We start from the raw sequence: 23,876 nt of genomic DNA on the forward strand, positions 1-23,876 counted from the left end.
CAGCATCTAAACAGCTTTTCTTTAATTTTGGATTTTTTATGAAAAAAACTGCAAATTATTCAGATGTTCTGTAACTTTGTGTCTGTTCTCAAAGTCAGACAGAATCACTTCTTTTCATAGTCGTCGCGCTCCGGGAGAAACACGATCGGACCCACGATGGTTTCTGCAGACGTATGAAATCAGAGTTACTCAGACGTTCCCCAAAGTGCAGGTTTTAGTTGGTCAGAGGCGGCTGCTGCACCGGTGTGTGCGTGCCCCCACTGACTCCTCTGCGCCCTCTTGTGGCCGTGCTCAGCAGCGCTGCTGTGAGCCTCTTCAGGGCTGCTGCAGCTCTCACATGCACTATCTTCTCCATCCACTGACCTCCATCTGTCGGGAAAACCGGCCTCGTCACGCTGGAAACCCTGCAGGAGGTTCGGCTCAAACCTGTGAAAGCTCACCTCCCATCGATGAAGGAGCACGCCCGGTGCTCTGATGCCAGAGCAGCCTCCAGGTAACAGGTGATGTAGATCTGAAGGGAAGGTAGGTCACATGATCACACACTTTCCCCCTGACATCCAAAACAAACAAAACATAAAGAAATCTTTCACTTGGCACGGACATTGCGCCTGTGGTCCTGGTGGAAGAGGAAAGGCTGCAGCTGAATATGGAGGAGTTGATCCTGAACTCTGGGCAGGAAGCGAGATCTGGAGCCGCTCAGCAGGGAGTCCGTGAAACATCTGCGGAGAACAGAAGAAGCTCTTTTCAGCCCAGACCGATGGCGTCAGTGACATCCATTAAGGCGGAGGGACAGCAGAAGGCGCGGGGCCTCACCCGCGGTGGTCTATGAAGGGGTATCTGGGGTGAGAGGTCACATCGGGGGTCAGGGTGGCCACGCAGCTGCCTACATACAGGCGAAGAGAAGGGTTGGGATGATCCACGGAGGCCTCCATGTTGACCGTTTCTCCCATGAAGTAGACGGGGAATTTCCTTTCAGAGCTCCAGTCACCTGGAAGGGCAAAGAAAATTTTCTTTTTGTGTTTTTCTTCCTTTCCAGCCGTCTGTTGCGGCGACACATTGGATTCGGCGCGGGTGAACTCACTCGTCATGAGTCTGAGGCGGAAGTCCAGCTGCAGGTGAGTGGACTGCACAGAGATGTGAGGAGTCCAGGTTGGCCTCAGCTCGCCGCTGCTCACCGTGTACTTCCTGCGGGACATGGAGGAGAACCTCGCCTTTACAAAACATCCATTTCAACCGTTTGCCTGAAAAAACCCGCTCCGGTCACCTTCTAAATCTATTGTAGAAGCGTTCCCAGTGCTCTTTTAATCAGGATTTTGGCATTTTCAGCCAAAACAGAGAAAACTGTTGTTTACTTTCCGCAGGAGTTTAGTAGAAATTTACTTCTGAGATGTAGGCCGGACTTAACAGTTGGCATGGAGTAATCCCCCACTATCCATCTGTTTATATTCTCTCCCACTAGCTTACAGCCCCTCACATCCCAACCAAACATTAGCAGTGCAACAAAAACGGCGAGCAATCCCGGAGCTTTCCCACCGTGCAGCTTTGAGCCAGATGCAGCTGTAGTTTGTTGCAGTTAAAAGAAAGTATTTACCGATTATGATATGTTTAATAAGCAACATTGTATAAGCTCACATCTGATGATATGAAATACAACATTTGAAGAGCTAAAACCAAACATTTCTTGGAAGGAAGTGCAGCCTCTCACCTCTAAATGTATTCCTTTCCTGTAAAATCTGCATGGATGCTTTTAGTTTACATTGAAATTCTTTGCTCATCACCCAGGGTCAGACATTTGACAATTATAGGTTGATTTTTAAATTTAACTATTACTATAATCTTTGCAAACACGTCCTACAATTTTTTCTTGTGTATTAAAACTGAAAAAAAAAAACGTGATCTTCTAATCTTTTTCCGTGATTTTCTGAGTTTGGAAAGGCTACAAAAGCAAAGAACTAAGATTTAACTGATCTCATGAAAACTATGAGATGAGCTGCAATTAAAAGTAGAAAGCCACAAAGTGTCTCAGACATGATGGGTTTTATTCTTCCCGCTGACTTTATCCACCAACACCACAGAGAAAAACCTTGGATTTGGTTCCATTGACCAGAACTGAAAACGAGCTCCAGCCGCAGTTTGTCTGAAACTCGCCATAAATGATCACAAAAACATCCCAAGTTGTCATTATTGTTGAAATAATCTCCACAGAAACACAGAATATGGTTCTTCTGAAGTTCCAGGAATGACATCACTTATCTCCTCGCTAAAAAAACAATTCAAGTGAGAAAAAATGACCTCAAAGTTGACCACACCCACAATGTGAGCGTCCAGCAGGTCACACACAGACTTTGCTGCTTTGTGCCCGATATTGTCGTCAGGATCGACTCACAACACCACAGAAATAAACAAACACGTCATGTTGGTCAATATTTAACCCTTCCAAGGTTTTTCTCTGTGGTGTTGGTGGATAAAGTCAGCAGGAAGAACAGAACCCATCATGTCTGAGACACGGAGCCACACTTTGTGGCTTTGCAGCTTCTTCATCTTGTAGTCTTCATGAACAGATGACGTCATCGCCCAGCCTGTAACTTCTCTCTTAAAAATAATAAAAACCAAAATCAAGGAAAATATTTGAACCAAGATCCCACCTTTATTTTTAATACATGAAAGAGTTTGCAAAGTTTAAAGAAAAAGTTGATTTTTCAAAATCTGAGAAAAATCAATGTTTGAAATGAATGCAATACAATATTTACGGATGTGATGTACATAAAATACATATGAAACCCAAAACACAAATCCTTTTATAATATGAAGACTCTAAAAAAGAAACGTATCCAGTAGAGAAGCCAGCCATCTTTACTTATTTCACATAAAATACAATATTAAACTAAAGAGTTCCAGTTCTCAAAACTACATAACATTCTTACAGATAATGTCATCAGATTTATGTCATTATCTTGAAATTCATGTCCATGGGGCGGCCATGGGGCAGCGGGAAGAAGACTGGAAGATTGCAGGTTCCATTCCCTCCTCGCCCACCCATATGTCAAAGTGTCTTTGGGCAAGACAGTGAACCCCTCCTTGCCTCTGGTGGTTAGAGGTCGCCAGGGTCGGCAGCAGAGTCAGTGTGTGACTGGAAAGCACTTTAGAAGTGTGCGCCGTTTATATGTCAGAGCACTCATAACGTGAGAACAAAGAACCAGGTTTTTATGCAGAGCAGTCAAAAACTCATTTCATAGGTCTGAGTTTAACTGCAATTAATTCTGAAATTATTTTTTTTCCTTGTTTTTACCAAAATGTCATCGACTGATTTTTATGGAGTTAATTCAGTCTCAATAATCAGAAATGCACACAACCGGTTTTACAAATGCACACGCTCCGATTCACAAATGTCATTTTATGCAAACGTGAAAAAAAAATTCGGAAATACACACCCTGTGTTTCACAAACACACAGATTGTGTTTCACAAATGCACACTAAATGTTTTACAAATGCACAATAAGTGTTTCTCACAAATGTGCACACTGTGTTTCACAAAAAACATTTTAGAAATTCACAATAAATGTATCAGAAATACACAGTAGGTGCTTCACAAACATGATTTTTAGGTACACATGTGATGTGAACTCACAGATCATTCGAACTGCAGACTGTGCATTCAAAATCCCGTTCTCATTTGTGAATCTCCCCGTGTGTGTGAGAGATTTTTCTACGGTGAATATTGAGACTCATCTGACGGAGCGGGTCAACTAATGTCACCATTGGCTAGTGAATCTGTCAATCAAACTCATCGGCAAAGCAGGCGGGTTCGCTTTTAGCCAATCGAATGGCCCCTTACACTTTCTCTACGCTTTCTGCAGGTGGCAAAAGCCCCGCCCATATTTAATTCTGTACCAGTCGGTCGTTAGCGTGTTAGCCTTAGCATGGCTTGTCGGTTTATTGCCTTCGGTTGTCAAAAATTACTGGCTTGTGCAACTTTTCAGTGGACCTGGAAGCAAGGCAACAGTGGTTGAATGCAGTTGACATTGAATCCATCGAACTCTGTACTGGTCATGAGATTTACAATGAATGTTTCACTCGGGATTGTTTGTACGTTATTCTCTTAGCTTTCATGCTAGCGTCATTTCAACACTCAGACACGGTTTGGATCATATGAAGGTGGAGGAGAAAAATCTTCAACTTCCACAGGTTTTGTGGAGAAACTGTCATCACTTTGCTCCGTACCACGCAGTGGGACTACATTACCTCAAGTTCATCTCACTGTCAATCACAGACGCCCAATATACACCTCCCCTGCTCAGCCCGAAGTCACTTTGCTTGACCTTAATTTTATTTTTTTAATAACTCAAATGTCATTGATTTTATATTGTAACCATATACATATACACCTCTTGGCCAGGTCACCCTTGCAAAAAAGATCCTCATCTCTCTGGGTTTTATAGCTGGTTAAATACTACACAACAAAAGATGGTCATAGAACAACAAAGTGCAAACATTCACCCTTTATTGCAGAGTAAAATTCAGTGAAAACATGGACAGATTAAAACATCAAAATTTAAGCAAATGTGGGATCTCTACTGATTTGAATTTTATTTAAACTGGAACTAATTTTCATAACTTCCTTACATACAATGAAGTCCCTTGAACAATACAGCAGTATTGATTTGAACTCTGTCTTCCTCCCCTCAGTCTCTCTTCTTCTGTTTGTAATTATGTCCCCTAAATTAAGTTCGAAACACACTGGACAGTAAAGATGTAGGTCAACTCCCAAACGGTCTGAATTCCACAATGGATTGATGTCGTCTTGCAGTTCCAACATTTGTGGACCCAAAAGAGGACTGTCCAATACCGGGACATTGATCCCAGGATGAGGTTCAGTCATGGATCCACTCTCCTCCCATTCAATCTCTGGAACCAGCATACCCTGACAAAAAAAAAAAAAAAAAAACTGTTTATGAACAGCACTGTTTTTTTGTGTTTTAGATTATGTAGGAACAGTGACCGACTAATAATAACTTATATTGTTGCTTGCAGGCAGACCTCATATCTCCATAACTGTTTATAATTTTCAAATAAGTGAACCTTAACAAAGTAGTGACATTAGTACATCTGATGGCTCATAAGGCCATGCATTGTGATGCATTTTGAACTTGCAGATGTGCTATTCTTCCTACAAACAAACAATTTAGGGAAATTGTTTGCACCACACAACAATAATCCTTTTCATTCATTTTCGATGAAAATTCACTGTAGTCATTATGATTTCATGATACTCTTCTTGATACTTTCCACTTTAGTCAAACTGCACACAAATCAGTTGTCCAGTACAGTGAGATTAAATAAAGCATTTACCCGGGGATCAGAAACAGGGTTCTGGGTCAAGCCCAACTGCCACAGCTGATTTGGTGTCATGCTTTGCTCCGTCCTGATTGGATGGCTGTCCCACGCGTCACTAAAGACATCCAAACTGGCCTGAATGCGTGGTAGAAAAATGTAATGGCAGCAGAATACGTGATGTGACTGATATTGAGCAAGTCTTGGTCCTCAGGAGAGTGCAGGATGTTGTAATATAAACCAGTAACACTCATGAAGACGTCACACCAGAGGAGCTCAATCCTGTATTTGGAAAAAAGCAAAAAGAAATATTATATTGTCAGATTTATTTTTAATACATCATTCACTTTTATGTATCAGGGCTCCAGACTAACTTTTTTCACTAGGAGCATAGTGGCCCCTAACTGAAAATTTTAGGGGCACAACCAGAAAATTTAGGGGCGCATACCGTAAATCAACATTCTAACCAAATCTACTAATTTCCACTGTATTACAAATAAATACTTTAATACTAGATGCAGAAATTACAATGTGCTGTTTCTAATTCGGTGTCATATTTTATTCTGCACTTTTGAAGATGCAACATGAAGGTAAACTGACAGCACCATTGCTGTCACGACAGTACAACTAAGTAAAAATAGTAAAAAAAATACCATACTTTTAGAATAAAAAAAAGTTTTTAGTAACAAGTGATTACCGTAGTAACCTTTCGGTCATTTCACAGTTTCAAACAATACTTAAATGTATGTAAATATTAGAGGATGGAAATTCATGTTGGTGACACCAAATAGGTTCAGCCAAGATGCACAATAAGCGTGTTTGAGATCACCCAGATGGACGCAACACTGCACAGATCACCTGGTGTGTGACGTATATTTTTGTTTTTGCTCCAACATCACCTGTCAATCAAAACAAAAATATCACGAGAAAGGGGTGAGAGCAAGACACCAATCAGAGCGAACGCAGCTGGAAATTTAGTATTGAACTGACTAAAAGCTGCCCTACAGACTAAAAAACAATGCATTATGGGACATGCGTCCTGATGGGTTTTTTGTAGTTCACTGATCAATTAAAATAATTTAAAATACCAACTGATTAAAAAAAGGCTACATCCATTACAAAACATTAAAATAATTATAAAAGATGTAATATCACAGCTCATACTTAGGGGGAGAGGCATATTAAAACGAAATTGAATGTTAAGGACAACTCCTAATTCCTGGTCTCTTTCAGTCTCGCTGCAGCTTCGACTTCATGCGAGTTTGAGACCCCTGCTGTACACTCTGTCACTGGTACACTAGCTGCAGGTCGGAAGAACGAATCAATAGTTCGCTTGCTCATAGCTCAGACGCACATATCAGGTTGTGATATTTGTCTCCGTTTCCTTCCCACGGATGTTTACGCGCGCTCGATTATCTCTAGGCCCCGCCCCTCCACATATTTTGGCCACTTGCAGTGACTTTCCCTATTCTTCTCACACGCAGTGGCCGCCTCAGGCATCACTCAATGAAACGCGAGTGTGTGCTCGCGTGTGGTCCAGTCTCATGAGTATTCGCGTGAGTGTGTGTGTCTGCCTGCGTGCGTGTGCGCTCGCGTCTCATTGATGATTTCATCTCTCATTTCATCGATCATTGACGTGCTCCTTTCATGTTTAATGTATAAAAAATACGGAGGGTGGAGGAGGCAAATTTACTGGTAGCACATGTGCGACTGGGTGTAAAATTCAGTCGCACACTCTCAAATTTTGGTCGCAAAATGCGACCAAATGGACGCAGTCTGGAGCCCTGTGTATATATTAAAGCTTCTAAAACTAGGTTCAACTCACCGTTGATTGTGTGTACACTTTTCCCACAATGAAGCCGTTTGTGTCAGTTGTACGTACTGTGAGCATTAACTCGGCTATGCCCACATTTTCTCCTCCGTGATCTCCTCTCACCCTGACAATAACATGAAAATCATGTCTCAAACACATAATTACAAATGCATCGCCAATACGGTACACATCAGTTTAAAATGTAATGTTCTTATGTATGATGCCAATAAGTAGAATTTCTAGGTTAAAAAAATTGCAGGAGTGGGTTACATGTATCACTGAGGAAAAAAATGAGGTGAGAGAGACTGTTAAGGGGGGGTAAAATGTTATTCATGAGGGGAAAGTTTTAGAGTTGACTTTGTTTATGGAGAGGAGTCTAAAAAAAGTTATTTTATGTTTGTACAAATAACCAAGTACTTATACTGCCTGATATGTGAATAAAATATTTCTTTATGAATAACATGAATACCTCAGAGGAAAGCCATAAACGTTCACAGCGTCACTGAAGAAGGCCAAGTGGGTGTCTGCACAGTTGTTGTCTGCTATCTTCTCAGGTACAAGATCTATGGAATACAAGTACAAATACTTTCAACTGACAGATGTTTACGGCGGCAAAAATGCTAAATTCCCAATTGACAGGTAAAACAGTAAAACAATAGGATGATAAAATATGAAATAGAATAGAATAGAAGGGTATTTAATAATCCCTGAGGAATTTTTTTTTAAATGGCCATCTTAAAAAAACACATAAGTGTTTATGTGTTTTTACATGCATTACAAATAGAAATATCACAAAATAAAAAGATTGATAAAATAAGGTAAATAATTGGAAAATCAGTGGGTAAAATTAAAAGAAATTACTTGTAAGATGCCCTGCCAGAGAGTTGTATTGCCTGATGTCACGAGGAACAAAAGATTGTCACGCTGTCACATTCAGTAATTCCTAGAGAATAAATAAAAACATGACAAACATGGATTAGATAATTTAGCTGTCTGATCTTAAATTACATAATTTTCAAATATATGAAAGGGGAATTTTTTAAAACACTCTTGCTATGATTACTTGAGCTTGTAGTAAAGAACACCTTTAAAAAAAATCAGAGACAAGACACTGATCACAGGAAGCCTGTGTGTAATACTTACAGTAACTTCTACTCTAATCACTGTTGACAGCTGATTTCTCCCATCCACCCTTTCTGTGACTACTTATCGACTACAAAACAGCCTAAAAACATAATGTTTGGGATTCTTGTCATTACGTCATTGGAAGTAAAGATACGGGGATTTTAGTGGCTTTAGAGGCTTCTTTCATTCAACAGTGGATTCATGTCTGTTATATTTAAAAAATGCCGTTTTCATGAATGTCATATGAAATAACTTTGTTGCACAGTCCACCCCGTCTTAAAGTCTGGGTTGTGAAAATGCTGTGTCTAACTTTAACCCGGATCGCGTTTACATAAGGCAGCACACGGAACAACTAGCTAGTTAGCATAGCATAGCATCAGTGTTAAACAAATCGCCGTCTCCAAATCAATACTTTTTATTATACTTTCTTTGCTGCTGTAAATCCGGCATGCTTTTCCCCTTAGTTCCTTATGAATCATGTTAAGAACCTACAGATCATTGGCTATAGACGCTAGCTTGAACCGACACCGGCTTGAACTTCACTCACACTCACAGGCAGACACAACTTGCACAGGCTAAGCAAAACAAAGCTAAGCTAATTTGCGGTGGGGGTACTCTGCAAACGACTCGGCTGCAGTGTTCATAAAGCATTCACACATGTCACTTGGCAAAGGAGAACGCTTCAACTTAGTATTCAATAACATTACAGGACGTACAACGAGGGAATGATCAAATAAGTGCATTACTTACGGGCTGAGACTGATCCCGTTCAGAAGACCTCTCCGCCATGTTTGCCGCCCGCGTCCTTTCAACTGCTGTGCTGAACAGCTCTCTCCCTCGTCACTTTGAAAGTGAGGAGTGTAAGGGGCCATTCGATTGGTTAAAAGCGAACCCGCCTGCTTTGCCGATGAGTTTGATTGACAGATTCACTAGCCAATGGTGAGATTAGTCGACCCGCTCCGTCAGATGAGTCTCAATATTCACCGTAGAAAAATCTCTCACACACACGGGGAGATTCACAAACGAGAACGGGATTTTGAATGCACATTCTGCAATTTGAATGATCTGTGAGTTCACATCACATGTGTACCTAAAAATCATGTTTGTGAAGCACTTACTGTGCATTTCTGATACATTTATTGTGAATTTCTAAAATGTTTTTGTGAAAAACAGTGTGCACATTTGTGAGAAACACTTATTGTGCATTTGTAAAACATTTAGTGTGCATGTGTGAAACACAATCTGTGTGTTTGTGAAACACAGGGTGTGTATTTCCGAATTTTTTTTTCACGTTTGCATAAAATGACATTTGTGAATCGGAGCGTGTGCATTTGTAAAACCGGTTGTGTGCATTTCTGATTATTGAGACTGAATTAACTCCATAGATTTTGTTCCACAGGATTCCTGGACTGCAATTTCACAATTCTTCCTTCTTACTGCGGCTTTGAGCCAAATTTGGATACAGACACGAAAATTCACCAGAAATTTGCACGTACATAAAATCTGCTGAAAATGAATTTTGGGGAGGAAAGAGGACCCCCCCCCCATGATGACATCACAGCAGGTGAGACCGACAAAAAGAATTTGGGGACCAGAAAAATCTTTTATGGTGCTCATAAAAAGTTTTTTTAAAGCCCACCAACGAAATGAAAACATACGTCAGAGTCATTTAGACAAAGTGTAAAAAGTTATTATGGGATGGCCACAGCATTTATGGCTTGGCGAGCATTTTGTGAGGAAATGTGGCGATTATCATGTTTTTGCGGAAAATGGGAAATGCTAATCTTCACACACATGTCATCAAGCTAAGTCTACTACCACAAAAGAAGTTTTTTTGACTTTTGACCTCAGGAAAAGGCTGCCATCTTAAATTTTCCAAAAGAAACACTACCAGCTACAAATTTTAATCTGATTTTGATCTATCGGTAATAATGTAAATATGTTTAGTTTCTGGGTTTTTTTTAGCCCCTCCTCCTTACCTTTTATACTGACACAGCACAGGAATGGCGGCCTCCTCCACGTCCACGGCTGATGAGGGGAGAGGCAGCAGCAGCAGGTTGCTGAAAAGTACAGCACTCTGTGTAAACTAGAGCGTGGAGGACACAGAGCACTATCAGGTTACACCGCTAGGCGGCAGCATTCAGCAGCTGCGACACGACGAAAGCCCCCCGCTGACCATCATTGAACTCCCGCACTCTGTCAGCGGAACGTGGATGACGTAGTCTCCGCTCGCGGACAGCCTGGCGGCGCAGTGGTCTCGCGCGCGGGACAGCCCGAGCCTGGGCCGCGCGGACTCCTCAAAGAACCCAATGTCATCAGGGGGGGCTTTTACCACCACCTCCACGCTGTCCGCCTCACACCTCACCACGTAGACCTCCGCGGAACTAGGCCGCCCCGACGCCGAAGCCGCTTCCAGGTCCGCGTAGGACCGGAACAAAGGTTCGGACTGATACGAGTAACCCCCGACTGACCCGGTTCTGTACAGGACTTCAACCAGAACCGCAGAATAAACAAAAACAAGACGCGTTGTTTGCTGCATTTTCAATAGCTTTTTTTTTCCCTACTCGGTAACCTGGAGGCTGGAGGATCACAGCTGAGGTTAATCAGCTCTGATTACAGACAAACATCACTCTGTAGCCTCTGAACAACCTTTAAAAATATACTTTTTTAGTAAACTAAGCAACAATTAACACGGAAATATTTATTTAGGACAGAAAAAAGTCCACAAACCACCTGGAATATATTACGTTTGAGGTTTCCTTTGTTAAAGAACAAAAAAAGCTGCTTCACTGATGTGTAAAATTTCCCAGCATTCAGTCCATAATCTCTTCTACATCACCTTTAGACTATCTATATATAGTAAATAGATACATATAAGAAGAAAGAGATTGATTAATTTAGCCTAAAATATTCAGCTTAAACAACACCTTTACTGTGTAGTCTATCAACAAAGTAAAGGAATTAATACAAGTCAAGACATCAGTATAACAATCCATTTCTGTGAATTGTATCTTTTAAATATCTACTGTGGCATTTTTCTGCTGATGGAGGACATGTATAAAAAAAATAAAGTTAAAAATTGCAATTCTGAGTACCTCATAACTCAGAAACACATTGAACCTTAAACACATTTTTGGGACATAAACGGCTTGTCTGATCGTGGAATCTGTGAAGCTAATCTTTCAAATAAGATTTAAATGAATCCATTTTGCAAACAACAGGAGTTGTTTTTAAATTTAGGATCAAATATTTTGCAGCAAGCGATGGAGTTTATCTCCTCAAAGAGCAAAGACGCCTATACTCCCCTTACATCAAATGTAGCGTCCTGCGCTTTTGCACGCATGTCCACAAAACTCAGCAGTGAAGCAGTTAAAGCTGCTCCCCGGTTTCTCGGGTTTCAGGGGCAGCAGCAGATCCTCCAGGAGTAAGCCCTGCAGGAGCAAAAGAGGAGAAACGACAGGAAGTGGTGAGGAGCAGAGGAACCGCGTGAAACGAAGGGGAGATGCAGCAAGGGAAAGAGGAGAACACACAGCAGGAGTAAGTGTTGGGAAAGTCTGTGTCCATGGGTGATGTGTTTGAAACTGTTGCTACGGTAACTGCTGCCTTCATTGTTATATCACTTTGCCGGCTGGCTCTATTGTCTGGACCTGAGGTAAAGTTACAGACTCCCAACTCTAGAAGCTGTTCCATAAACGTTCACAGTCGAACCCTGCAGAGTCACACAGAGACCTTCATGCTTGGCTCACAGGTTTCAGGGAAACCAATGAGTTGAGCCACAGCTGGAGATGCAGCAAAGACTCCCGACAGATTCAGAGGACAGACGACAAGAGTGCCTCTGGGGGAGCTGACGCATGCTGAAGGAAGAAGGCCGGACTCTCAGAGGCTCCTTTTTAAAGTCCTGACATGAGTGACAGGTGGTCTGAATCTTGACTCGTCTCAACGTAACACTTCTTCATCAGGGTGCAGCTGAAAGGTAAGCATGAACATTTGTGACTGTCACCCATACACGGATGAGAATGGGATCTCCCTTTGCACTCAGTGGGTGCTTTAAAGTCCCACTGCGATCACCTGTGGATCTATTTTCAAAGCGATCCCACTGGTCTTTTAGTTATGATGATACCGTTTTTAGTCAATTATTTTTTTTAAACTGTTGTGTTCTAGGACATCGTTTCTGCCGAGCGGCAGGAGTTCATTAGAAATTCACCTCTGAGTTGTGGGCGGCACTGTTTTCGCAGAGCAACCTCGCCCCCATACCCCTCCCCATTGCTGAGAGCTCTATGTTTACAGCCAGGATTTCATCTGCTCCTGAGTCATAACAATTTGAATAATGAAGCTTCGTTTTCTTTATATTTGTCCTCCATCATGAGAAAAAGACCACAAGAACACGTTAAAAACAGCAAAAACAACATAGAGTGGGTCTTTAGATGGTTCTGCAAAAACCAAGAAAATACATTTTGACTTAGATAAATATTTGAATGGTAGTTTTGTTCCTTTCCTGTTTGTTTTATGGTTAAAATGGCCCAAAAGGATATGCAGAGCTACATTCAGATTGTAAAACTGAAACTAAGGACTTAGAAAGACTTTATCCAGTGCTGCCTGTAGAAATGGGACTTTAAGTGATGATTAAACCAAGAAGAAGGAACGAAAGTGCGAACGAAAGCGATTTCTGGTTGCGGGTTACACAGCAGGACGTTGGCGTGCCTCTCTGCGAATACAACTATCTTCAAATTACTTAAAAGGTTGATTTTCCCCAAAAAAGAGAGCTGACCATGCCCTCTTTCCTAATGTAGCATAATTTTGCACATGTTTTTTACTTTTGATACTTGATGAAATTTTGCTATGAAAATTCCTGAAACAGTGTTGTGTCTACTTTACTGATATAGTATTATGTTTTATTCATATAAATGGCTTTTATAAGTAACATAATCTGCATATATTTCAGATGACTGATCTGCATTTGCCATGTTGATTTCTAAAATAGTTATTTTTGACGTATTACTTAAGTAATTCATCTTTGTCATGTGCTTTATCGATATCTTATTATTTTTAATTCTAATAAAATTCTAATAATTTAATTCTAATAAAAACTGGGAACCGGATATTGATAAATCATGTAATAAAATGGTTATAGTATAACGGGTGGGATTATATAAATTAGCTTCCTTCCACTCCCTTTCAAGCAATATTTATTAATGTCTAATTATCCTAAGTATGATTAGTTACTGTATGAATGTATAACTGATGTTTATATTGCTGTTGTGTATTATTTCTACTTAATTGCTTGAAATAAACCATTTCAAATCAAAAAAAATTTCAAAAAAAAAAAAAAAAAAAAGTAGCATAAAGATTCCTCCCCAAAGGTTGCACGGTGGTGCAGTGGTTAGTACTGTCACCTCGCAGTGAAAGGTTCCTGGTTCAAATCTTAGCTGGTCCTTTCTATGTTCTCGCCATGGATGTGTGGGTTTTCCCCCACAGTCCAAAAACATGCTTCACTGGTTAATTGGTGACTCTAAGTCAGAATCCAGACCTCGAGGGCCGGTGTTCTACATGTTTTCCGACCACCCTGCCATTGAAGCTCCTTATTGGCTAAACACACCTGATCCAGGTAATCAGCAGCAGATGAGGCAGGATTTCTGGTGACCCAGCAGGAGGCTGGCAATCCGTTCAGGGTATACCCTACCTTTGCCTAACAGTAGTTGGGATAGGCTCAAGCAACCCAATGAGCCCATAATACTAAAAAACAAAGCAAAAATGAAAGAAAATAGCTTTAAAAAACAAACTGGAACACTTAATTGATGTAGGTTCACAACAAAAGCAGCATCAAATGGTTTTGGAACATGAGCTGTCATTGGATCTGCTGCTGCTGCTTCAGGTGTTTAAAGGGAGTCGATCCTTGGTGCTGTCTGTCCTGGGGCCCAGACACTTTAGGAGTTGGTATTTGCTCATTTTGTGTAAAGGTGAGAGACTCAATAGTCTTAGAAAGACGGACTCGTGTTCAGATCCTGTCTCATATGTTCTCGTGCATGTGTGGGTTTTCCAAAAACACGCTTCAGAGGTTGACTTTAATTTGTTCTTTAGATGTGAATCTGAGTGTTTGTCTCTGTGTGGCCCTGCAATGTAAACTATCCAGGGTGTGGACTTATAAGATGAATGGATGAAATTTAAATCACATCATTCAATTTCTTGATGATCATAAACATATTTTTTTCCCACAGTTCTGTCTTGAATTCTTGTTTATCGAATGAAAGTGAGGAATCACGCAGACATGGGAGGTATATGCATCAGCACCAGTGACGATTTCTTTAAGACTGCAAAATTAATGGTCAAATATTTACTATTGTATTAACATTTTATGCGTTAGAAAACGTTCATCTCAAAGACGAGTTCGTTCAGAATCAGTTACATATAGCAGGTCGGCTGACTCGATTTCCTTCTCATACATCTCACAGTGGATTTCGCTATTGAAGCCCAGCGTCCATTGACTTCAATGGGGCTGCTTTGAACGTTTTTTTTCAGCGCTTCAAAAATAGACGGTCATTGGATAAACGCTGTGATTATGTCCCGCCCACGGACGCTCAGCGAATGGGGAGTGGGCTGGCCCGGACTCCGAGTTTCTGCGTGATGATTGGAGGGTCTGTGTCTTTTGACTGACAGCGATTCTGTACTATAAGGAATCACTGAAGCTATTCTCAGTCCCATCGCGGATTTCTCAAGTTCAGTCGAAATAAAAACAGCTGCAACCTATTTCTTTGATATTTTTGTTTGGCGAAAGTGCTTGATTTTTTACGTTTAAATAAATAGACAATTTTATGATGTAGGCCGAAAATGAGCTCCCCCTCTCTGACAGACCAGTGGCCGCCACTGATCAGCACCCATCGTTGGAGCAACAGTGAACCCCAAACACTCACCTGGTCTCCGTCTGCACAGCGTTCTGCTCTCATATGACACTTCCAAACGTACACTCTGCAGTTCGTTTCACTGATGACTTAAACAACAGCTCGAACACACAAACAAACACACTGACCCTGCAGGAGACCAACAACCAGAAAGGAGACTGTCACCTTTTTCGAAAAACCAAAAAAACAATGTTCATAAAAATCTGTCAGATTCTTCAATTTAACTTAAAAGAAAGACTATGGGTTTGTAGTTTCCACCAACTCCTTACCGCCTTTCCACATTCTACGCTTCTCTGGATTGGACCCCAAAATTCTTCATATTCTTTCCCTCTACTTCCTGTTACCTCACCAATACTCTTCCCTTCATGCCACATGTCACTAATTTGCAACGTATCATTTAATCCAGGAATCCACTTTTTTTGCATTACCTTAAATGGAATAAACAGAAACGTATATATATTTTTTTGTAATTTAAAATGTGGTGATGTTAAATAATTCATTTGAGTTTGTTTTAGGGTCAGTATATAGATAAAGTAAGGTGCTTTATTAGGTATTTATTTTCTTTTGAAGAACTATTCTGGTGAAAATCGTCTTTGTGGTGTTTTTAATGAGTTCTTGTGGCATTTTTCTGATGATGGAGGACATATAGAATGAAAACTAGGCTAAGGTTGCATTTCTGAGTATTTTCTTTATTCCAATTGTTGTGAATCAGGAGCAGACAAAAAAAGTTTGAAAACGATCGTATTTGTAACATTGAAAATACGCTTAGGCAAACTCCAGTCAATGTTTCAAACACACCTGAGGCGCCGCCTCTGGTGTTGAGAATCCTGTGGCTGCCATCCGACTTGCCATCCTCTTAGTTTTTTTTAATCTTTCCTTCTTAAGTGACAAAACAAACTAAAAATATGAAAAGGATTTAGTTCAGTGTAGAAGAAAATTCTAAAGCTTTCAGAAAATCTGGAAAACAAGAAGTTGGAGTTGATTTCTCATTATATGGTATCAAATAAAACAGCCACCCTGCCGTGGGGAGGCCTCAGGAGAACATTTTAAGATTCCATGCCCCCGCCCAATTTTGAAAATTGTTGGCGTGGTCATGAATGTAGACGGCGGCAGTCAGGCAGGGATGACGCCATTACGAAATCGGGCGACAGCTGGGCGGGTACAGGGCAGAGGCAGCAGGAACGCCGGCCGGCAGCAGCTCTAATTGGACGATGTGTAAATGTCCCTACACACCGACATGCATAACAAGTGCCGCCAGTCGCCTGGTAGCCGGTAGTCACACTCTGCGCTGCAACCACAAGCTCACCCAACCACCTTTTCTTCCCCTTCTTTTGCGCATTGCTCTTCTATGAGCAGCAGGCACAACGTTCTGTCTTCTTCTTAGCATCAACTGCAATTCATCAAGATGCAGTTGCTAAGATGCAGGTCTCAGAGGTTCCATCAATGCCATAATGAGTTTTGTCCAGCTTCATTGCTGTCTCCCCATTTATATGCAGGACCCAGGATGGCCAGGATCGCCAGATTGATGTACAGTCATTGTGAGGCCCCCGCCAACGCTGAATTCTCGCACTGCTACCGTACGATTTCTAACAACGGTCGGTGGCAGCACTGGGGCATGGGGGGCTGGCTGGAGTGTGGCAGCCTGAAATCGTCAGATCATCTGTCGATTCAGGGGACCCTTGAGTCCCTCCTGTCAGTCAATTATTGTGCTGCTGCCTTCATACCACCCACCGACCTCTCCTGAAAATCTCCATGGCCGCCGCGCGGCATTTTAAAATTTGACTGCCACATCCTAATTTTTAATACCACCACACAGCCATTTGCTGAAAAACTTGCCGTAGTCTTAGTAAGACTTCATCCTTAGAATGAAGGAACAAAAAAACTAAGGTTTGGCCTACAGTTTTTTAAGTTTAAACTGGTCAATCTTCCCATGAGTGTCTCTTTATCCCATATTTCCTTTTTTTCCACCTCTTAGGCCGATGCATCCAGAATGCTAAGACAAGTGCATGACTTCAAGGGCCAAAGTTTTCGGAAACTGAGGCGGGCCTGCCTCCGCCGAGGGGTGCTCTTCAAGGACCCGCTGTTCCCTGCCTCCGACCTGTCCCTGTTTTACAAGAGAGCATCCCCGCCGGGGCTGACCTGGAAGCGTCCAAGAGTGCGTTCTGTTTCATTACATATGGATCAAACAGCCTCGCTGCTGAAAAACCGTCAGAAAAATGTCGCCTCTCAACTATGAAACCCAGCAGCTGCCTCGGAATGCTGTGTCTCAATAGATGGGACTCATCGAAGCTCTTACTATAATTGGAGAGGTGTCGGGCGGTGAAACATTAGCCCTAAAGTGGCGAGCTGCTGATGGAGCGTTCCAATAGTGCGTCCGAGTTTGTCTGTACAGTAGAGTTGAGAAAAAGCAGCAGTGGATGTAAATAACTGAAGGTTTTTTTTAGCGGTGTGTTGTGGTGGTGTGGGTTTCTGTTAACATGCGTGTTGGCTGAACTGCAGCGGACCATGTGTACCTTAATAAAAGCTGCAAAAAGGGAGTTTAAGATTCATGGTCAGATTTGTTTTTAGCCCTGACCTCACCATCCTCCTGAGCAGAAATGTCCATCTTCCAGGGGACTTTTCTCTCAGGTTACAGCCGTAGACGACCCCTGCATACGTGTCCTGCTGCTGCATGTATTCGTGTTTGCATGCAGCAGCACATCTACAGTTACCTGGAGGAGAGATCATCAGGTCCACGGGGCAGAATGTGTCCGCTCAGCAGCGCTATGACGCTCTGAGTCCGCTCATAAAGCAGCGTAAACGACTCTAACGGCTGCTGTCATCAGCGAGATCCTCCGTCCCACGTTACCATGACAGCTATTCCAGTAATTAATAGTCTGATCAAATAACGACACTCATGGATGCTTGCAGAGGTAAACACACTGCTGGTAATCATGTCGGCCTTTCAGCTCTGTGTTTTGGCAACAAGCTGCATGACTCCACTCTCATGTGCTTCATAATTCATGGAACCATTGAGGTCTCTACCTACCTTACCGTCTGCTGACTGAAGGCTTCTGGCGTTTTAGTCTTGTTACAAGAATTCCCGCTACTGCCGAACTACGTAGTAACAAGGGGGCCCTAGTCAGAAAGGGCATTCGGCCCAAAAATCTCTGCCAAACTACCTGTGCGACTCAAGGAAAGGGGATTCGTTGCGCGACCCTCTGACAGGATGTTACGAAAGGTGAACAACAACAACAAAAAATTAGCTAGGATGGTAACAGATATTGCAGAAAGATGTAGTGAAGAAAAGACACATGACTGGGCTGCTCAGTATCAGTTGTCTCTTCGTATTGCGATTGGTTTGCATCAGCAAACTGAAACCAGAGTTGTCTGATATCGTAACCAGGGTTACTTAACTGCGTTTAAACACCCACAAAGTTAACGGATTCTATTTCACTCCGATTGGAGGGTTCAATGGACCATAGTGACCTTTGTGATTATTTAATGTTCAATTGGAGTTGAACACATATCATGTAAGTGTGTGGCCCTGCGACGGACTGCCGACCTGTCCAAGGTGGATCCAGCTACCTTCAACCAAAGGAAGCTGGACAGGCTCCAGCAAACTGAGAGTGATAAAGCTGGTTTGGAATATAAATGGACTGATAGATACATCACAGACTAGCAGCTAAGACTGTGGGACTTGGACTAAAGCTTCACATAGAATACGATTTGGGTGGCAGGGGAATCCAGTTCCAATGTAAAAACGCAATCAGAGGTTTGGCGTGCTTTGAGCATTAGGTGCGCCGCAGCGTCCTGGCACTAGTGCGTTTCAGGTGGCGCCTCTCGACGTAATATTTCCTGAGTCCAAAATATATGAACTTGGCAAATAATACACATCACCCAACCAATCAGGAACTCAATTTTGGCCAGTGACGTGCTGAAGACGTGATCATGATGATGTGAGTGTGACGAGAGGGCCTGTCCACCAGTTCACAGAGGTCACAGTGATGGTTATTAAAACGAGCTTTAAGGACAAAACAAACGGCAAAAAGAATGTCTAGAATTTGGAGTACAATCATTTTGGCCAAAGTGTGTGGTTTCATTGCTTTTTGGAGGCTCCAGTACAGAAGAGAAATGCTGCTATAGCTTTATTTCTGGATTGAAGGAGGTTGGTGTTGGTATGAAAGGCAAAAATTAATCTAGCTGGATTTCTTAATATTATTAGAACCTTTCCAGATGGTTCTAGGTGCTTTTAAATCTGTCAGACATATTTTTTAGCATCAAAGTCCAATCTACATAACAGCTAGAAAGCTTCAGGCTGAGTGCTACTCACTATATGATAACTTATTTACACCAAAGCTTTAGCTCCAGTGATGGCGTTCTGTCGACTACTGTGACTCTTCAACCATTTAGGCAATTAAAGTAATTCCAGCAGATTCTGATGCAAAGAAAAGCGTCTTTGCACCAACCGATGTGAAAAGTCCCTTTTCTTTGTGTCCAAATCCGCTGATTCAGGTTGATCGTTACATTAGGTCAAAGGGCGTGTTATATTAAGGTGTCACCAGAGACATCTACAGTGTTAAAGGGTTAAACACAGTTTGGGTTTTCACTTCCAAATTTGTTTTTTTGTTTTACATGTAGGAAATATGTAAGGACCCTCGTCTGTTTGTGGACGGCATTAGCACTCGTGACTTGCACCAAGGCAGCCTGGGTAACTGTTGGATGGTGGCGGCCATTTCTTGCCTGGCCTCTGAGCCATCACTTTGGAAGAAGGTTTGTCTGTCAACTGCTTTATCTGAACATTGCTCTTTTTTACATGTATAACTATGTGTTTTTTTGTTATGTTTTTTTTACGTACACTTATTCCAGGTCATTCCTGACCATGTGGATCAGGAGTGGAACCCAAAGCGTCCTGAGTTGTACGCCGGGATCTTCCACTTTCGGTTCTGGCGCCTTGGTCGCTGGGTGGATGTTGTGGTGGACGATCGGCTGCCAGTCAGCAAAGACGGAGTGCTGCTCTTCTGTCGTTCTGCAACACCAAGGGAGTTTTGGAGTGCCCTGTTGGAGAAAGCCTATGCTAAGTTTGTCGCATTCATCTTTCATCTGTTACTGCTTATAGAGCATCCTTTTCTGGAACTGTGTTAGATGTTTTGTAATAGACAGTTCTGGTTCTGCTCTGCCCTGGAGTTTCACGTTTTTGTACTTTTGGTCAAATTTTAAAGCACTTTAGGAAAAACTAAAGAGTCATTGTTGTTCACATCCTAGTATGTGACACAGCCACCAACTTTTGTCTTTAGGAGTCTATGATTAACAGGTTTAAAATTAGGTTTTGGGAGCACAGATCCCTGAGTCCTGCCAGGCTTTTTTCAGCAACCTTGACATTATTATTAGATGTGTTGGGCATTTGGAAAAAGCACAAACACTGAACTTAAAAAGCAAACTTTATTTAACTGTGTGAGAAACACCTCAGGCTGTACGGTTGAGTCATTTTTAGCACTTTTGCCTCACAGCAAGAGGGACCTGGTTTGAATCCCTGTTAGGTTCTTTCTGTGTGGAGTTTGCACATTCTCCTTGTGCATGTATGGGTTTTTTCCGGGCACTCCGGTTTCCTCCCACATTCAACATGCATTTTAGCTCAACTGGTGAATCTAAATAGTGCCTTAGGTGTGAATGTGTGTGATTGGGTCACCCTGGGATGGACTAGCACACCATGTACCCCGCCTTCACCCAACAGCAGCGGGATTAGGATCCAGTAAAAGTGTTTAGCCTTACTCTTGTATAGCACTTTTCAGGGTGGACGTGGAGCCATCACATTCTTAAGCTGTGTTCACATCTAAGGTGATTTGTGCAGGGGGGGAGGGGGGTCCAGTTTCAATGTTCACTCAATGTACAGACGCTATCCGACGTCCTGCAGGCCAAATCTCTAGCAGCAATCCGTTTCGGGTGTGGCGGCAAAAATTCTAACGCACGTTGCCATGTTTCCAGAGTTTAAACATCTGAGCTTTGGTGAAGAATTCGCGTCATGTCGACCAATCAGAAACTCATTTTGGGTGTATGATGTGTTGATGATGTAATCAGCAGGTGGAGTCCAAACCAACATGGACAAGAATCAGATGGTTCTTCTCCTGAACGTCATGATATGTTTCTTATATTGAGACAATAATAAAAAGTTCCTCTACTTTAATTCTTATTTTTATTCTTTCCCTCCTCGAACTAATGCAAGTCATCAAACTGGGCACAAAAATCCTGACCCATGCGTCTCATGTTTGTAGGAGAAAAATACGTATTTTCCATTTATTTCTCATACAAATCAATTATTTGAAAATCATTCAGTGTGATTTCCTGGAATTTTTAAAAGAATTCCTCCTCTAATAGCTGAAGTATATCTATGATGAACATTACAGACCATTCTCAATCATTTTTATGGTTCAGAAAGGTTTAAAACATTCCAAATTGGTGATTGACAAATCCGTTTTTGTGGTTTGGCAGAGATTTTCACACCAGATGCCCTTCCTGACAAAACCCTGTTTTTTTATCCGGGCTAGGGACCGGCACAGGGAGACCCAGACTAGGGCCCCCTTGTTTCTACATAGTTCGGCAGTAACACTCAACTTAACACTTAAGACCTGCCTCAGAGGCATCCATCTGGAATATTTTCTCAGTCCTCAGTCCATCACAGCCTCTCACAATCACACTGTTGAGGGAACCATCTCCAGAGGACGCGCATGCATGTAAAACATGTCAACTTCACAAGGAAAAGGCAGTTTCTGAGACTCCAGCCAGCAGCTTGTTGCTATGGCGCTTTGGAGCAAAGCAGTTACCCTTTATGAAGCCTTAGTATTTTTTCTGGTATTTTCAACAACATGTATTGGTAACATAAAGCCTCCTCAGACATGAAGTAGCCATTGAGAGAAAAATTGTTAAGAGATTCCAGTTATTTTGTATTTCGTCCACTGAAGCGATGATGTGCTGAACTAGAACTTTGCTTCTCTGTAAAGAATACATCAGCTGTCTTTTTTCAGGCTGAACGGCTGCTACGAGGCGCTGGAGGGTGGAAACACTGCGGAGGCTCTCATTGACTTCACCGGTGGCGTTTCAGAGCCTCTTAGCCTGGATCGTGATTTCCTGAGCCTACATAGCAACCAGAGGAAGGAGCTCTTTCACAGTTTAGCCAAAGTCCATGAGCGCAAAGCCCTCATCACCTGCTCTATAAGGGTAGAACTTTTTCTTCTGACCCAGTAGATCCTTAAACCGTCACCGTCTGATTGAGTTTGAATATTATTTACATCTGTCAGCCTGCCGATGGGGAGACTGTGGAGTCTGTGCTGGACTGCGGTCTCGTTCGAGGACATGCCTACGGGATGACAGCAGTGAGGAAGGTCTGGCTGAAGACATGCGGGATGTCCCGGCTCTTTATGGTGCGGATGAGGAACCCGTGGGGAACCACAGATTGGAAGGGTGCCTGGAGTCAGGGGTGAGGGTGCTCCGAATCGGTTTCTCCTAGAAGGAACGTTTTGTAGGAACTTGGGGACTAAAGCCTCAGCCGACGTTTAACTGTGTCAGCGTGGTTTACAACTTGTTTTACAACGCCACTGCTACTTTCCTGGCCAATTTCAGATGTTTTACAACAGTGAAAGATTTGTTTTACGAGGAAACATCTGCTATGTAGATAATGAAAGTCTGAGAACCTCTGAAAATGGATAAAACGGTCCAATGAAGGTGTCCAGAAGTTGAAACCCTACTTCCTGTGTAACAAACTCTGTTGTTTGGTGTTTTCCACCCTCTGCAGGTCAGAGGAGTGGCAGCGACTGAGTCGGGCTGAGAGGGACAAAATGGGGCTCATTGTTCGAGATGTTGGGGAGTTCTGGTAATGTTCCTCTTTAAAAAATTCTTTATCCAATAAACAAGCTTTCAGAAAAATTGTTTTTCTTCACCTTTCGGGACATCCCTTCGATGGTCGCCACGACGAATCATCTTTCACTGATTCGCATAGGTGGTTTTGGCTGAGATTTTTGCCCTTTTTGACACAACCCTGTATTTTATCCGGGCTGGGGACCGGCACGGGGAACCAGACTTGGGCCCCCTTGTGGCTATACAAGCTGCTACTTTTTCCCCCCACTCAGGATGGAATTCCAGGACTTCTGCCGGTACTTCACGGATCTGGTGGTGTGCCAACTGGTGGACAGAGCTCTGCTGTGGCCCAGGTCGCACTGGAGGGAAACACACTGCTATGGAGAATGGGCTCCTGCCCCCGCCACCGCTGAAGCACCTCTGTCCACCATCAACCAGAGTGACGCGGCTCTGATCCCGGTTGAAAATGACTTCAAAGACGGCAGGACCAAGCAGGAGAAGAACCGAGAAGAAGCTCGACTTGGTGAGAAAGACGACAGGAAAAAGGGGAAATATGACTCAGATAAAAACAGGAATAACATCAGAAGGGAAAATGTTGGAGGATTTCTGGAAGTCACTAAGATGAGTCGATGTGGAGGATGCATCAACCACAGAGACACGTTTTTACAGAATCCTCAGGTAAGCTTAACCCCATATTTAACCATTAGTATCATATTTGATAAAGGCATTTCTGAGACCCCTGTCTCATTAACATGATCCATTGTTCCCATTGCATATCACTTGTTCCATGTTCTGTGCACTGTAGTTCATTCTCATTCCACTAGGGACAGTAGAAGGTTTTTTTTCCCCTGCTCATTTCAAAATGGCTCCAGCCAAGAAA

At 42.4% G+C, this 23,876-nt stretch overlaps 2 protein-coding genes across 7 annotated transcripts in view; one reads left to right on the forward strand and one right to left on the reverse strand.

Annotated features, from left to right (window-relative positions):
- Positions 1-11,064, reverse strand: LOC101164755 (zona pellucida sperm-binding protein 3). Its single transcript, XM_011487531.3, has 8 exons — positions 10,447-11,064; positions 10,250-10,356; positions 1,082-1,185; positions 814-988; positions 602-719; positions 441-511; positions 242-369; positions 1-163 (listed from the first exon to the last, which is right to left on the reverse strand). The coding sequence occupies exons 1-8, from the start codon at positions 10,807-10,809 to the stop codon at positions 105-107; spliced, it is 1,125 nt and encodes a 374-aa protein (XP_011485833.1). The 5' UTR covers positions 10,810-11,064; the 3' UTR covers positions 1-104.
- Positions 10,574-23,876, forward strand: part of LOC101165007 (calpain-5) — a 17,433-nt gene continuing 4,130 nt past the window's right edge. Inside the window, exons 1-11 of one of the 6 annotated variants that reach the window (XM_020711663.1) lie at positions 10,574-10,709; positions 11,672-11,807; positions 12,019-12,243; positions 16,663-16,743; positions 17,142-17,321; positions 19,787-19,918; positions 20,015-20,226; positions 22,168-22,360; positions 22,441-22,619; positions 22,935-23,012; positions 23,269-23,674. In XM_020711663.1, coding sequence (XP_020567322.1) covers positions 17,157-17,321; positions 19,787-19,918; positions 20,015-20,226; positions 22,168-22,360; positions 22,441-22,619; positions 22,935-23,012; positions 23,269-23,674 — 1,365 coding nt within the window. In that variant the 5' untranslated portion in view covers positions 10,574-10,709; positions 11,672-11,807; positions 12,019-12,243; positions 16,663-16,743; positions 17,142-17,156. Of the gene's footprint in view, positions 10,710-11,671; positions 12,244-13,576; positions 17,322-19,786; positions 19,919-20,014; positions 20,227-22,167; positions 22,361-22,440; positions 22,620-22,934; positions 23,013-23,268; positions 23,675-23,876 lie in introns of those variants that run through there. The other 5 variants (XM_023966342.1, XM_020711660.1, XM_011487534.2 and 2 more) reach the window with 5 other exon arrangements.

This window comes from Oryzias latipes, chromosome 18, assembly GCF_002234675.1.
Source record: "Oryzias latipes chromosome 18, ASM223467v1".
Lineage (NCBI taxonomy): Eukaryota > Metazoa > Chordata > Actinopteri > Beloniformes > Adrianichthyidae > Oryzias > Oryzias latipes.

What these genes read in the sequence shown, in the direction of transcription:
- LOC101164755 (XM_011487531.3), bottom strand. Translation starts at nt 10,809, where the DNA reads ATGCAGCAAACAACGCGTCTTGTTTTTGTTTATTCTGCGGTTCTGGTT. An exon ending in TGCTCCTTCATCGATGGGAG is followed by an intron (nt 370 to 440) that starts GTGAGCTTTCAC and finishes TTTTCCCGACAG; the next exon opens with ATGGAGGTCAGTGGATGGAG. An exon ending in GTGGGGGCACGCACACACCG is followed by an intron (nt 164 to 241) that starts GTGCAGCAGCCG and finishes ATACGTCTGCAG; the next exon opens with AAACCATCGTGGGTCCGATC.